General features: G+C 34.1%; 1 protein-coding gene across 1 annotated transcript in view; it reads right to left on the reverse strand.

Annotated features, from left to right (window-relative positions):
• Positions 1–586: 586 nt before the first annotated feature.
• LOC127728199 (uncharacterized) overlaps positions 587–13,256 on the reverse strand; it is a 36,265-nt gene continuing 23,595 nt past the window's right edge. Inside the window, exons 6-9 of the mRNA XM_052235422.1 lie at positions 12,955–13,039; positions 12,392–12,526; positions 7,651–7,831; positions 587–5,524 (exon numbers count right to left, since the gene is read on the reverse strand). Coding sequence (XP_052091382.1) covers positions 5,340–5,524; positions 7,651–7,831; positions 12,392–12,526; positions 12,955–13,039 — 586 coding nt within the window. The 3' untranslated portion in view covers positions 587–5,339. The remainder of the gene's footprint in view (positions 5,525–7,650; positions 7,832–12,391; positions 12,527–12,954; positions 13,040–13,256) is intronic.

Below are 13,256 nucleotides of genomic sequence, written 5' to 3' on the forward strand. Positions count from 1 at the left end.
AATGTTTAAAAGCTCAATTTTTCAAACAAAAGCAGTCACTTTTTCATTTTTTATCTTAAGATTTTTATTTCTTTACATTATTATCATGTATCATTTTAAGATGTATAATAATTTTGTAATTTTCATTTTCTATAAAAGTCTCAAAATTCAGACTTAAATAAGAAATTTGTAAATCATGCTTTTGCAATAATTGCTGTGACATTTATTTTTATTTGAAGTCTATAATTCTTTGTAAAATGAGTATTGATGATAATAGGTTGGACTAACTTATGTGTCAATCATGACAAAATAAAATGCTTCGCTGAGCGCAGCCTGATACGACCGCAGAGGTAGAACCCTGAACAGTTGGTACAAATTTGGACACAATATTCAAGCTTGATACTGTCTGAATTTGGATTGTGATCAAATTTTTGACATAATATAGATTTCTGACACAAAATTAATGTGGTCAAAGATCTTACAAATCTATTGCGCAATACTGTGCAAATGAAGATTTCTTCTTGAAACTTTTTAAAAACTCAAAATTTGAAAAATTTTGAAAAAAAAATATGAATCCTCTAAAAAAATTGGAAACCCCCCCCCCCCCCCCCCCCCAACTTTTTGAAACCCCCCTTGGAGCAATAACCCCAAAACTCGATCCCAGCCTTTCCTTTGTAGTATGGAACCTTGTAGTACAATTTCAGAGAGATCCATACACTTAAACACAAGTTATTGTCTGGAAACTAGAAAAATTTTTGTTTTTGGCCTTTTTTGGCCCCTAATTCCTACATATTTGGGCAATTAACCCCAAACTCAATCCTAGCCTTCCCTTTGTGATATGGAACCTTGTGGTACAATGTCAGAGAGATCCATACACTTAAACACGAGTTATTGTCTGGAAACTAGAAAAATGCTTGTTTTTGGCCCCTTTTTGGCCCTTAATTCCTAAACTGCTGGCCCATAACCCTTAAAATAAATCCCAACCTTCTACTTGTGGTATTAAACATTGTCGTACAATTTCAGAGTAATCGAAATACTTATACACAAGTTATTATCCTAAAACTAGAAAAATGCTTGTTTTGGGCCCCTAATTGCTAAACGGTTGGGACCATCATCCCCAAAATCAATCCCAACCTTCCTTTTGTGGTATTGAACCTTCTTAAAAAATTTCATAGAGATCCATTCACTTAAACTTAAGTTATTGTCCAGAAACCAATGTGTCTTCGGACGACGACGCAGATGACGACGACATCATACGATCCCAAAAAATTTTTTGCGGTCGTATAATAAAAATAAATTTCTATCATTTCTGAAGGTTTGCTGATATCTACAAGAATTACAACTGAGTAAGCAGTAATCTGTTCAAATTCAAGGAATAACATACTTCTATAATGTGACAGGGTTGGCAATATTATTTCTACATAGTAAAAAAAAAGACAGCCATAATAAAAATTCTAGCCATTATACTATAAAACAACCATTATATTATCTAAACCTGACTATGTTATTTCATAGATTAATGTGACTATAATATATATTGTGCTCCTTACAACAAAATACAGAATGTGTGCATAGGTTTAATACCAAATTATTTAACAAGTAGAAAAAAAACCTTGCATAAATTATTACACTTACAAAAAATATTGCAACAAAGGTAGAGAAAATATAACATTAATGCTGAAACAATGGATATAAATATTTTAATTAACATACAGTAGAACTGTGTCTTTTATTGCAACTATGCTCAACTAAACTAAAAGCAGTGCTGAAAGATAGTATATTTGAAATAAGTAAATCAAGATGATACTTTTCAGTTCAAAATATTTTATTTTTTTATCATTTTGAATAATGATAACTAAGGATGTCACTTACTTCAAAAGTTAGTATCTAACTTCTCCCAAACCCAACAGAGAAATGGTAGAGTACTCACTAGAACAATTAAATGCATGTAAAGTACTGAGTTATATTATGCATAAGTAAAAAGTGAGTTTGTAATGTCAAAGGCCACATAAAATTGTAATTACAGAGGACAACAAAAACTAAGTGATTTCACTTTAAAGATGAACAAAATTTAATCCTAGGAGCAATTAATACTTTTCTGATTAATCATCAATATTTTTAAATGTTTCTTGCTATTTAATGCTACATATTTTAATTTTCTGATTTCAAGATTTTCAGAACCAGGAATATAATGGATCTGTCATAATATTTACTATTTCTTAGAAAGTGTACAAATATTAAGATAATTGTTTCCTGGTCTATTTATGAATAATATTTTCATGATTATTCATGTATTATATATATTATATTAAAAAACGCACCTGCATAATGCATTAATACTAAATTTTAAGAAAATGTAAAACACAGACTTTTTTTACTTTTAAGTACTTATTTTCTCTCTTTACAACCTAATATCATACTCTAAAATTTAAGTTTCCTGACATAATGATAAAATAAACTGTTTCTAAGCACAATGTCTCTTTAACATGATTCCCTTGGGAATCAGATCTAGCTTCTGTCACAGTGGGTCTTAAAAATCTGCAACAAAAGCTATTTTTGCATAAATACTTATTATATTATTGAAATTTGTTTACTGAAACAAGGAACCCATATAAATTCCAAACTATTTAATTTTATTAAGTGTTGGCAAGATTTAACAAACTCTTTCTTTTTTTATTGGATGGCATTTTCAGTTTATTTTTTGATAGGCAGTATAATACATGATAATTTTGATTGATTTGGAGACATGCCTCTTCAATAAATACATGTTACTTTTAAACATCAATAGGCTAATCTCATATTAACTATAAAATCAACATTTACAAAATAAAACAGACTCTTTATTCATCACTATGTTTCTACAACAACTAAAATACTGGGAAAATTGGCATCTACAACTTAACCAACTGATTTCTAATTATAAAAATGAAAATGGTAAACAACAACATTGTTAATAAATTTCAATAGAAAATAAGACCAAACATTCTATTTATATTCACAATCATATTAATTTGTATCTTTTAAACATCCATTTAATGCAAAATATAAATTAGGCTAAGCAAAATTCCTATTCATTGCAGCTTCACAAGGCTTAAGTGATTATGTTACGGTTCATAAAAGATCCCAGATATACAAGATTTTCAACAAATCTGATTTGTTTTCAATTGTTCAAAAAGATTAAGAGAAACTGATGTAAAGAAGGAAAAAGAAATTCAAGTATATTTTGGGTTTATTTTCAACAGCACAAAATATGTACTACACATAGAATAATACTGTTAAGCTATGTACTTGAAGACTGTGATATATATTAGAATGAAAGACTAGAAATGTGTTGCACCATGAACAAGATTGAAGAATTCTATTTAAATAGCTGTATATTTACATGTTTATATCAATCTGACATCATAGACATGGCACTTATACTCCTCAATAATAATATATTGAAAAGAGATGAACTATATTCAAATGCAAAGTTTTAGAACACAGACTATGTATTGTTATTTTTTATGAACAGAAATAATGTAGTCACCAAAATCTTTAAATCTTTAAAGCTTTCATAACAAACAATGTGTTATTATCAAAGATGAAAAGATGGCAGTATTAAAGATATTTACATATTAATAAACTATATGATTACATGCCCTGCTGTATAACTTCATAAAAAATTCTATGTCCTCCTTTCTATGTACAAAATGATAAATACTATTTGATCTAAATAATAAACATAATAATATACAACTATGACAGTTTCTTTAAGATTCATAACAGCAATTTTTTAAACATGTCCCATTTTCATTTATGATCCCATTAAAATAAATTATTATTATCTATGGTCCTTCCCATTTTCCATTTTTGTCAAATTCTAGTAACCCATTTCTGGTCATGACCATTATGTTTGTTATCTGACCACAGCAACAGCACTTGATAAATCTTTCCAAACATTTCTGCCAAGTCTGAATCTTCTTCTCTTTTATTTTTTTATTTTTTTTAAATATGACAAACTGACAACAAACTTTGCACATGTGATCAAAAATGTTCTAAAAATTTAAAGATGTTGCAGTACATCATGTACATATGCTATTTTTAAAATTAAACAATCATATTTGACATTACTAAAAAGACACCAATGACTTAAGATTTTGAAACAATATGGTGAATACTATTCCTATCAATTATTTTTTTCTTATATATTTTCCATAATATTTAAACAGCTATGAACATAGCTATGAACATAAAGCAATCACACTACGCTGCTGAATACCAAAAAGAAGCTGTTTCAATAAATATGCACCTGATACGCAATGAAATATCATTTCTAAATAACAATAACTTAATAAAACTAGTAAATTTACATCTAACTTTGTAAGGGAATGATGAAAGACTATATACAAATACTTTAAATGCTATGAAAATATTTAAATTCTACAGGCCAAAACAATTTTATCATGTCATATCCTGATGGGCATTTCAACTTTAATTGTTAATGGAGTCATATTAGTTCTATATAATCATGCATCTATATTAATAGACAAAATATGTAAAATAGGAATAGATACTAGTATACAATACCTGAGGAAATATGTAAAAATTGATGGACTCCCTCCCTAACAAGAATTGGTATTTGTCCAAATAAGAATTTTTTGAAAATAGTCAATGTTTATCAGTTTTTTCTCAAATGTTTATTTGTGTAGCCCAAGAAGAGAATGAATACATCTGAATCAATTGTTTGGAAAAGTGTTTTCTTTAAAATTCATATTCCAAACAATAATTTAAAACATCTGAATGCAATTTTAAAGGTTTCTTTCTTGTTTACTTTTTTTCCAGAAAGAGAACAAAATAATACCAAATATGATAAGATTTTGCATGAATTTAAATTAATTTGCATTATTTCTGCAATTTAATTATCTTAAACAATGCTCTTTACCTACTTCAGCTTGACCCTGTCCTCAGAGAGCATAGCCAATGTGCAACGTTTAAAGATGAAAACTTTAATAAAATATAAACATAAAATATTACACTCTGGTTCAATATTTACCAAAGGTAGGAACTTCAATACAAACTATTCATATGACATCATGCAAATTATTAAAAATCTACACAAGTGTTCTAAATAACATCAAATAATACTAATCTTAACTTTGATTACAATAATAAAATAATTATGGCCACTTAATAATACATGTATGTTCTAATATCACAACCTAATAGTAATTTCTGATCAGTATCTCTCATGATTATGACTGAACTTAATATCTACTATCACATAATAATTCACACATAAATCATCTTAACCAGTCAAGTCAAAAAGTTGTACAGGCAAATGTTGACCACTCAGTTGACCATTCCTCTGATATTTCTTTCTATGACTTATCATTACCAGCAGATTCTCCTTGTGTGACCATTGTCAGGGATTGTATATCTATTCCCAGTTTACTAAGACAAGGATTGTCCTTATCAGCTGCCTGGAGGGAACACCATTGTGCAGTTCTTGCCCTTCTTGTTAATTCTGACAATTCACTTATGCTTGCTGCTAAAGCAAGAACATCTGAAATAGTTAGAGTGTAAGATGAAATAATTACATTACATAGATGTGTCATAAAGATTTCATAATTTTTAGTGGGAGATAGCAATCTCATGGTGATTTCAAGTGATGTTTTAAATCTTTATAAACCACAACATCCATGACTGCACATATACTCCCTGACAACAATACAACAATGTGTATAAAAAAAAACAAGCAAAAAGTTTGATTCAAGTATAATTATAAGATTTGAATGATTTTTTTGGGGCGTAGTTTTATAAGGTTATAAAAGCATGGATTGTGTGCACATTTTTAGAATGAAGTGGTAGGAATTTATCCTTACTATAACAAAGAGGTAAGGTATTGTTGTTTCATGAAATAATAAGTTAAATAAACTGTAGATACATTTACCTATAATTTATCATCGGTACAAGGACATCATTCGTAAATACATTCATAAATATAAATCAACATGCAGACATCTTATAAGTTCAGGTATTTCACATCCAATCTTTTATGGTAATATTCTATACAAAGCACAAAAATGTCAACATTCACCTCAAAAGCTAACCAAACCTTTAAACAGACTTTTCAGAAGGGATATAGTTACGATACTGTTGTCAGGTCATTAAAGGAGGCATATTTTGGTATTAATATTGATTCACTTATAGGGTCTTTGCATCGGAAATAAACACATTTATTCTAAAACCAGTTGTTGGCATGATACGGGTCATGTTCTTCTCATATATTTTATGATGGTATGATACTAAACCCCTAATGGGAGGGATTGTGCTTGATTTTCATATGATGAAGACATAATCTTTCAATCAGTTTAATTGAGGTCTGGAGCTGGCATATCAGTAACTGCTAGTAGTCCTTTGTTAATTTATGTATCATTGTCATTTTGCTTAGTTTCTTTTGTTACCTATTCTGACATCGGACTCAAGACTTTTTTTAAACTGAGTTTTACTGTGCGCATTGCTGTTTGTTTATTCTACATTGGCTACAGGTATAGGGGGAGGGTTGAGATCTCACAAAACATGTTTAACCCTGCCACATTTTTGCGCCTGTCCCAAGTCAGGAGCCTCTGGCCTTTGTTAGTCTTGTATGCTTTTTTAATTTTAGTTCATTTATATGTTTTTGAGTTTAGTGTGACCTCCATTTTCATTCAACTAGTAAACTAGTACACATGTTTGTTTAGGGGCCAGCTGAAGCCCGTCTCCGGGTGAGGGATTTTCTTGCTGTGTTGAAGACCCATTGGTGGCCTTCGGCTGTTTTCTGCTCTTTGGTCGGGTTGTTGTCTCTTTGACATATTCCCCATTTCCATTCTCAATTTTATTCAAATATCTTGGACTAACCTGAAGTAATTCCCCATAAACTGATATAAAAACAACTTTAAGAAATTGTTGATGCAGCTGCTGCCAGAAATAGCATGTGTAAGTCTCACCTCCTGTTGACTTCAGTTGAGACAAAAATTGACCAATCAGAAACCAGAATTTCCTCTAACAACAGAGTTTTCCAAAAAACACAGTTTAAAATTGAGTCCATATAGTTTTTGTCATGTATGGTTCAATTTGGACATTTAAAGCATTTTGAAAACAAATAAGAAATAATTGATATCACACAGAAAGATTGCGTAAATAAAAGAAGAATGCGTCTGAGGACAAGAATGCCCCCGCATAAGCTTTGCAATTTTCAAAGTGAAAAAGGGACATAACTCTGGAACGGTAAATGACTCACTGCCCAAATTCCAATTCTGTCTATGTGTTGTGGTTTTTAGCATTGTGTATGAGTTTCATATAATTTGGGTGAGGCAAACTTTAGTTAGAGTGCAGAAACGGCAAAATTTGCAATTTTTCAAGTTATAAAGGGGCATAACTCTAGAATGCCAATGGTAAGTGACTCACTGCCCAAATTCGAACTCTGTCTGCAAGTGTTGGTTATTAGCATGGTGTATGAGTTTCATAAAATTAGCATTAGGCAAACTTAAGTTAGTGTGTGGAAATGAAAATGGGACGGACAGAAGGATAGACTCAAGGGTAGCACTTAATTCCCCTGTTGCCTATTGCGGAGGCATAATAACATAGTGCAAAATGTTCTAGGTACACAGTATACACAATATTTATGCACTATAAACTTTAATACAATACCTTTGTCTTCTTGATGCCTAGGACCACCGTTCCTATGACGATTTGTGGCATTAACAATCTCTTCCTTTCGTCTAGCCTGTACTTTTCTGATCCCTTCCAGCCATCTTTCCATGGCTGAATGGATGTTAGGATGAACTGTTATATTTCTTAACCTCTCCATTTTATCAATCAATGTTAAAATCTGTCAAAAAAACAACTAGCATAAATCAATCCCTGAATCTTTACAGTTAAAAAAGGTGAAACAGAACTGTCACTGATTGTTATAAATTGTAAAATTTGGTAATAAGCTGGCTGGCAACTTTGTTACTTACTTACTATCATTATGTCATTGTGATAAAAAGGACAGCAGCAACAACTCTACACAATTATTATGAAGGTATAGTTTAGACTTATTACATTCCTCTCTATAAGGGGCATCTATATAAGTTTCTAGTTCTTGTTCTTCCTTTCAGTTGTCTCATAATGAAATTGGATAATTGTGAAATTGATAAAATTACAAACAGAATTCTACAACAAGAAATGATTGTAACAGGATGCTGTTACGAAGTCTCCCAAACGAAGCTCCCATAATTCGTAATTCCCAGTGTCGCCTGACATTGGACAAAGTCCAGTGAAAATTGGTTTGGTCCAGTAAAGTTAGTGCATTAGTGATGCCTGGGGACTAACCCTGTATATCATTCAAATCATCTTGGCATGACAAACCAGAATATATATGGTTGAGGGGTGGGGATCTCGACCATTTACAAGATACTAGAACATTGGGGGTGGGGGGAACCCCTGGGGACTGACCCTATACATCATTCAAATGTTCGAGAAACGACGAACAGGAATATATATGGTCTAGGGGTGGGGATCTCGACCATTTACAAGATATTAGAACATTGGGGGTGGGGGGAACCCAGTGGGGACTGACCGTATACGTCATTCAAATGTTCGAGACATGATGAACAGGAATATATATGGTTTAGGGGTGGGGATCTCGACCATTTACAAGATATTAGAACTTTCTCAAATGGCAGGAGGTCGGGATGACCCCTGGGGACTAACCCTGCATATCATTCAAACCATCTTGGTATGACAAACCAGAATATATATGGTTTAGGGGTGGGGATCTTGACCACTTACAAGATATTAGAACTTTCTTAAATAGCAGGGGGTGGGGGTGACCCCTGGGGACTAACCCTGTATATCATTCAAACCATCTTGGTATGACAAACCAGAATATATATGGTTTAGGGGTGGGGATCTTGACCACTTACAAGATATTAGAACTTTCTTAAATAGAAGGGGCTGGGGGAGACCCCTGGGGACTAACCCTGTATATCATTCAAACCATCTTCGCATGACAAACCAGAATATATATGGTTTAGGGGTGGGGATCTTAACCACTTACATTAGAACTTTCTTAAATGGCAGGGGGTGGGGGTGACCCCTGAGGACTAACCCTGTATTTCATTTGATGTGCTTTATCATGACAAACCAGAATATATATGGTTTAGGGGTGGGGATCTCGACCATTTACAAGATATTAGAACTTTCTCAAATGGCAGGGGGTCGGGATGACCCCTGGGGACTAACCCTGTATATCATTCAAACCATCTTAGCATGATGAAACCAGAATATATATGGTTTAGGGGTGGGGATCTCGACCATTTACAAGATATTAGAACTTTCTCAAATGGCAGGGGGTCGGGATGACCCCTGGGGACTAACCCTGTATATCATTCAAACCATCTTAGCATGACAAACCAGAATATATATGGTTTAGGGGTGGGGATCTCGACCATTTACAAGATATTAGAACTTTCTCAAATGGCAGGGGGTCGGGATGACCCCTGGGGACTAACCCTGTATATCATTCAAACCATCTTAGCATGACAAACAAGAATATATATGGTTTAGGGGTGGGGATCTCGACCAAAGATATTAGAACTTTCTCAAATGGCAGGGGGTCGGGATGACCCCTGGGGACTTACCCTGTATATCATTCAAACCATCTTAGCATGACAAACCAGAATATATATGGTTTAGGGGTGGGGATCTTGACCACTTACAAGATATTAGAACTTTCTTAAATGGCATGGGGTGGGGGTGAACCCTGGGGACTAACCCTGTATTTCATTTCATGTGCTTTATCATGACAAACCAGAATATATATGGTTTAGGGGTGGGGATCTCGACCATTTACAAGATATTAGAACTTTCTCAAATGGCAGGGGGTCGGGATGACCCCTGGGGACTAACCCTGTATATCATTCAAACCATCTTAGCATGACAAACCAGAATATATATGGTTTAGGGGTGGGGATCTCGACCATTTACAAGATATTAGAACTTTCTCAAATGGCAGGGGGTCGGGATGACCCCTGGGGACTAACCCTGTATATCATTCAAACCATCTTAGCATGACAAACCAGAATATATATGGTTTAGGGGTGGGGATCTTGACCACTTACAAGATATTAGAACTTTCTTAAATGGCATGGGGTGGGGGTGACCCCTGGGGACTAACCCTGTATTTCATTTCATGTGCTTTATCATGACAAACCAGAATGTATATGGTTTAGGGGTGGGGATCTCGACCATTTACAAGATATTAGAACTTTCTCAAATGGCAGGGGGTGGGGATGACCCCTGGGGACTAACCCTGTATATCATTCAAACCATCTAAGCATGACAAACCAGAATATATATGGTTTAGGGGTGGGGATCTCGACCATTTTCAAGATATTAGAACTTTCTCAAATGGCAGGGGGTCAGGATGACCCCTGGGGACTAACCCTGTATATCATTCAAACCATCTTAGCATGACAAACAAGAATATATATGGTTTAGGGGTGGGGATCTCGACCAAAGATATTAGAACTTTCTCAAATGGCAGGGGGTCGGGATGACCCCTGGGGACTAACCCTGTATATCATTCAAACCATCTTAGCATGACAAACCAGAATATATATGGTTTAGGGGTGGGGATCTCGACCATTTACAAGATATTAGAACTTTCTCAAATGGCAGGGGGTCGGGATGACCCCTGGGGACTAACCCTGTATATCATTCAAACCATCTTAGCATGACAAACAAGAATATATATGGTTTAGGGGTGGGGATCTCGACCAAAGATATTAGAACTTTCTCAAATGGCAGGGGGTCGGGATGACCCCTGGGGACTTACCCTGTATATCATTCAAACCATCTTAGCATGACAAACCAGAATATATATGGTTTAGGGGTGGGGATCTTGACCACTTACAAGATATTAGAACTTTCTTAAATGGCATGGGGTGGGGGTGAACCCTGGGGACTAACCCTGTATTTCATTTCATGTGCTTTATCATGACAAACCAGAATATATATGGTTTAGGGGTGGGGATCTCGACCATTTACAAGATATTAGAACTTTCTCAAATGGCAGGGGGTCGGGATGACCCCTGGGGACTAACCCTGTATATCATTCAAACCATCTTAGCATGACAAACCAGAATATATATGGTTTAGGGGTGGGGATCTCGACCATTTACAAGATATTAGAACTTTCTCAAATGGCAGGGGGTCGGGATGACCCCTGGGGACTAACCCTGTATATCATTCAAACCATCTTAGCATGACAAACCAGAATATATATGGTTTAGGGGTGGGGATCTTGACCACTTACAAGATATTAGAACTTTCTTAAATGGCATGGGGTGGGGGTGACCCCTGGGGACTAACCCTGTATTTCATTTCATGTGCTTTATCATGACAAACCAGAATGTATATGGTTTAGGGGTGGGGATCTCGACCATTTACAAGATATTAGAACTTTCTCAAATGGCAGGGGGTGGGGATGACCCCTGGGGACTAACCCTGTATATCATTCAAACCATCTAAGCATGACAAACCAGAATATATATGGTTTAGGGGTGGGGATCTCGACCATTTTCAAGATATTAGAACTTTCTCAAATGGCAGGGGGTCAGGATGACCCCTGGGGACTAACCCTGTATATCATTCAAACCATCTTAGCATGACAAACCAGAATATATATGGTTTAGGGGTGGTGATCTTGACCACTTACAAGGTATTAGAACTTTCTTAAATGGCAGGGGGTGGGGATGACCCCTGGGGACTAACCCTGTATTTCATTTAATGGGTTTTATCATTTAGAACATTTTCAATTAAAAAGATTGTGTCTATCACAAACGGTTTTCAATTTATAATCATTTGAAAATTTAAAAAAATAAAATCCCATAGGGTTCTATAGTAAAACCCTCTTTTCTTTTTGCCCCTCAAAGTACCCCTTTATAAACCCCATTGCACAAACAAAACCCTGATTGCACCACTAGACATGTTAGTATAACATATTGTGAAACCCTAAGTTAATCTGACAAGCGGTTTTGGAGAACGGGTGCGGACAAGTTCAAATTTAAAAGCGGCGGAAGAGGAAGAGGAAGAGGAAGAAGAATAATAATAATAATAAGAACTGAGCAAAAACAATAAGTCTTCCCAAACTTCGTTTGGGAGACTTAATTAAACACACATTGTGAGTAATATATATATATATATATATATGAATGAGCATCCTGGTGCAAAAATAAAATTTTGCTATACAAACTGAAAGCATTTATCTCAAATTATTGTGCTTTCATGTGATAATTATTTTAACAGCAAATATGGTTACAAAAATTGCTCCTTTTAAGTAAACCAATAAATGCTTATATATGAATTTCTTACATTATGTAAAATAAATTTCAAATACTAGTACCCTTGCATGTTCCTTAAATGAGTCTACTATGAGCCTATCAACTCTAGAGGGATTGGATGGTAGCCTTGGAACAACTATATTATTCATGCTTGATACCCTTTTTCCCGGATTTTGACGTGCCAATTCAGCCTCAGTCTGTAAATAAAAAAAAACAGCAGTTACTAAATTAGCTTTGATATAAATCTTATATCAATCCTACAAGAAAGGTAGGTGTGAGAGTGCATACAATGCAATATTCTATATAATTAATATTTGGGAGGGGTATAACTCTTTAAAAGAGTTGATCAGTACTGATTTTCCAACCTGTCCAAATCATTGCTGATATTAACATTTGATATACATTTAATAAGTATCCTGCAAGAATTGTACACTTGAGAGCACTTACAATGCAATTTTCTATAAAATTAACCTTTCTAAGAGAGTTTACTCATGAAAAAAATAATTGATCAGAGCTGAAGGGTTAAAAATGGCCTTACAATAATTTTTATGTTTTTTTAATCAGACTATATATTTGATAAACAGAAATTGAAGATGTTGGCATTCACACATGTCTTTAATTTTACCTTTTTTCTTTCTCTCTCAACATTCCTGAACTGTTCATAGCATTCCTCCAACTTGACATGTAACTCATTTGATGGCCCAGTTCTCCTGAAAAAAGAACAACTTACAACACAAAAAAATCAAAGTGCTAGTGAGCACTGAAGGGTAAAGATTGCATTCATTTAGCAGTGGGAACTAAAAATTAAACATTGCATATATTTAAAGAGAAACATTTATCCAATTCATTTTTTGAAATATAATTGAATGCCAGTTAGGCCAATTAAAATTAATTGATAGATTTTCATCCCTGCCCGCCCCTCTGAAA

This window comes from Mytilus californianus, unplaced genomic scaffold (genome assembly GCF_021869535.1).
Source record: "Mytilus californianus isolate M0D057914Y unplaced genomic scaffold, xbMytCali1.0.p SCAF_2, whole genome shotgun sequence".
Taxonomy (NCBI): domain Eukaryota; kingdom Metazoa; phylum Mollusca; class Bivalvia; order Mytilida; family Mytilidae; genus Mytilus; species Mytilus californianus.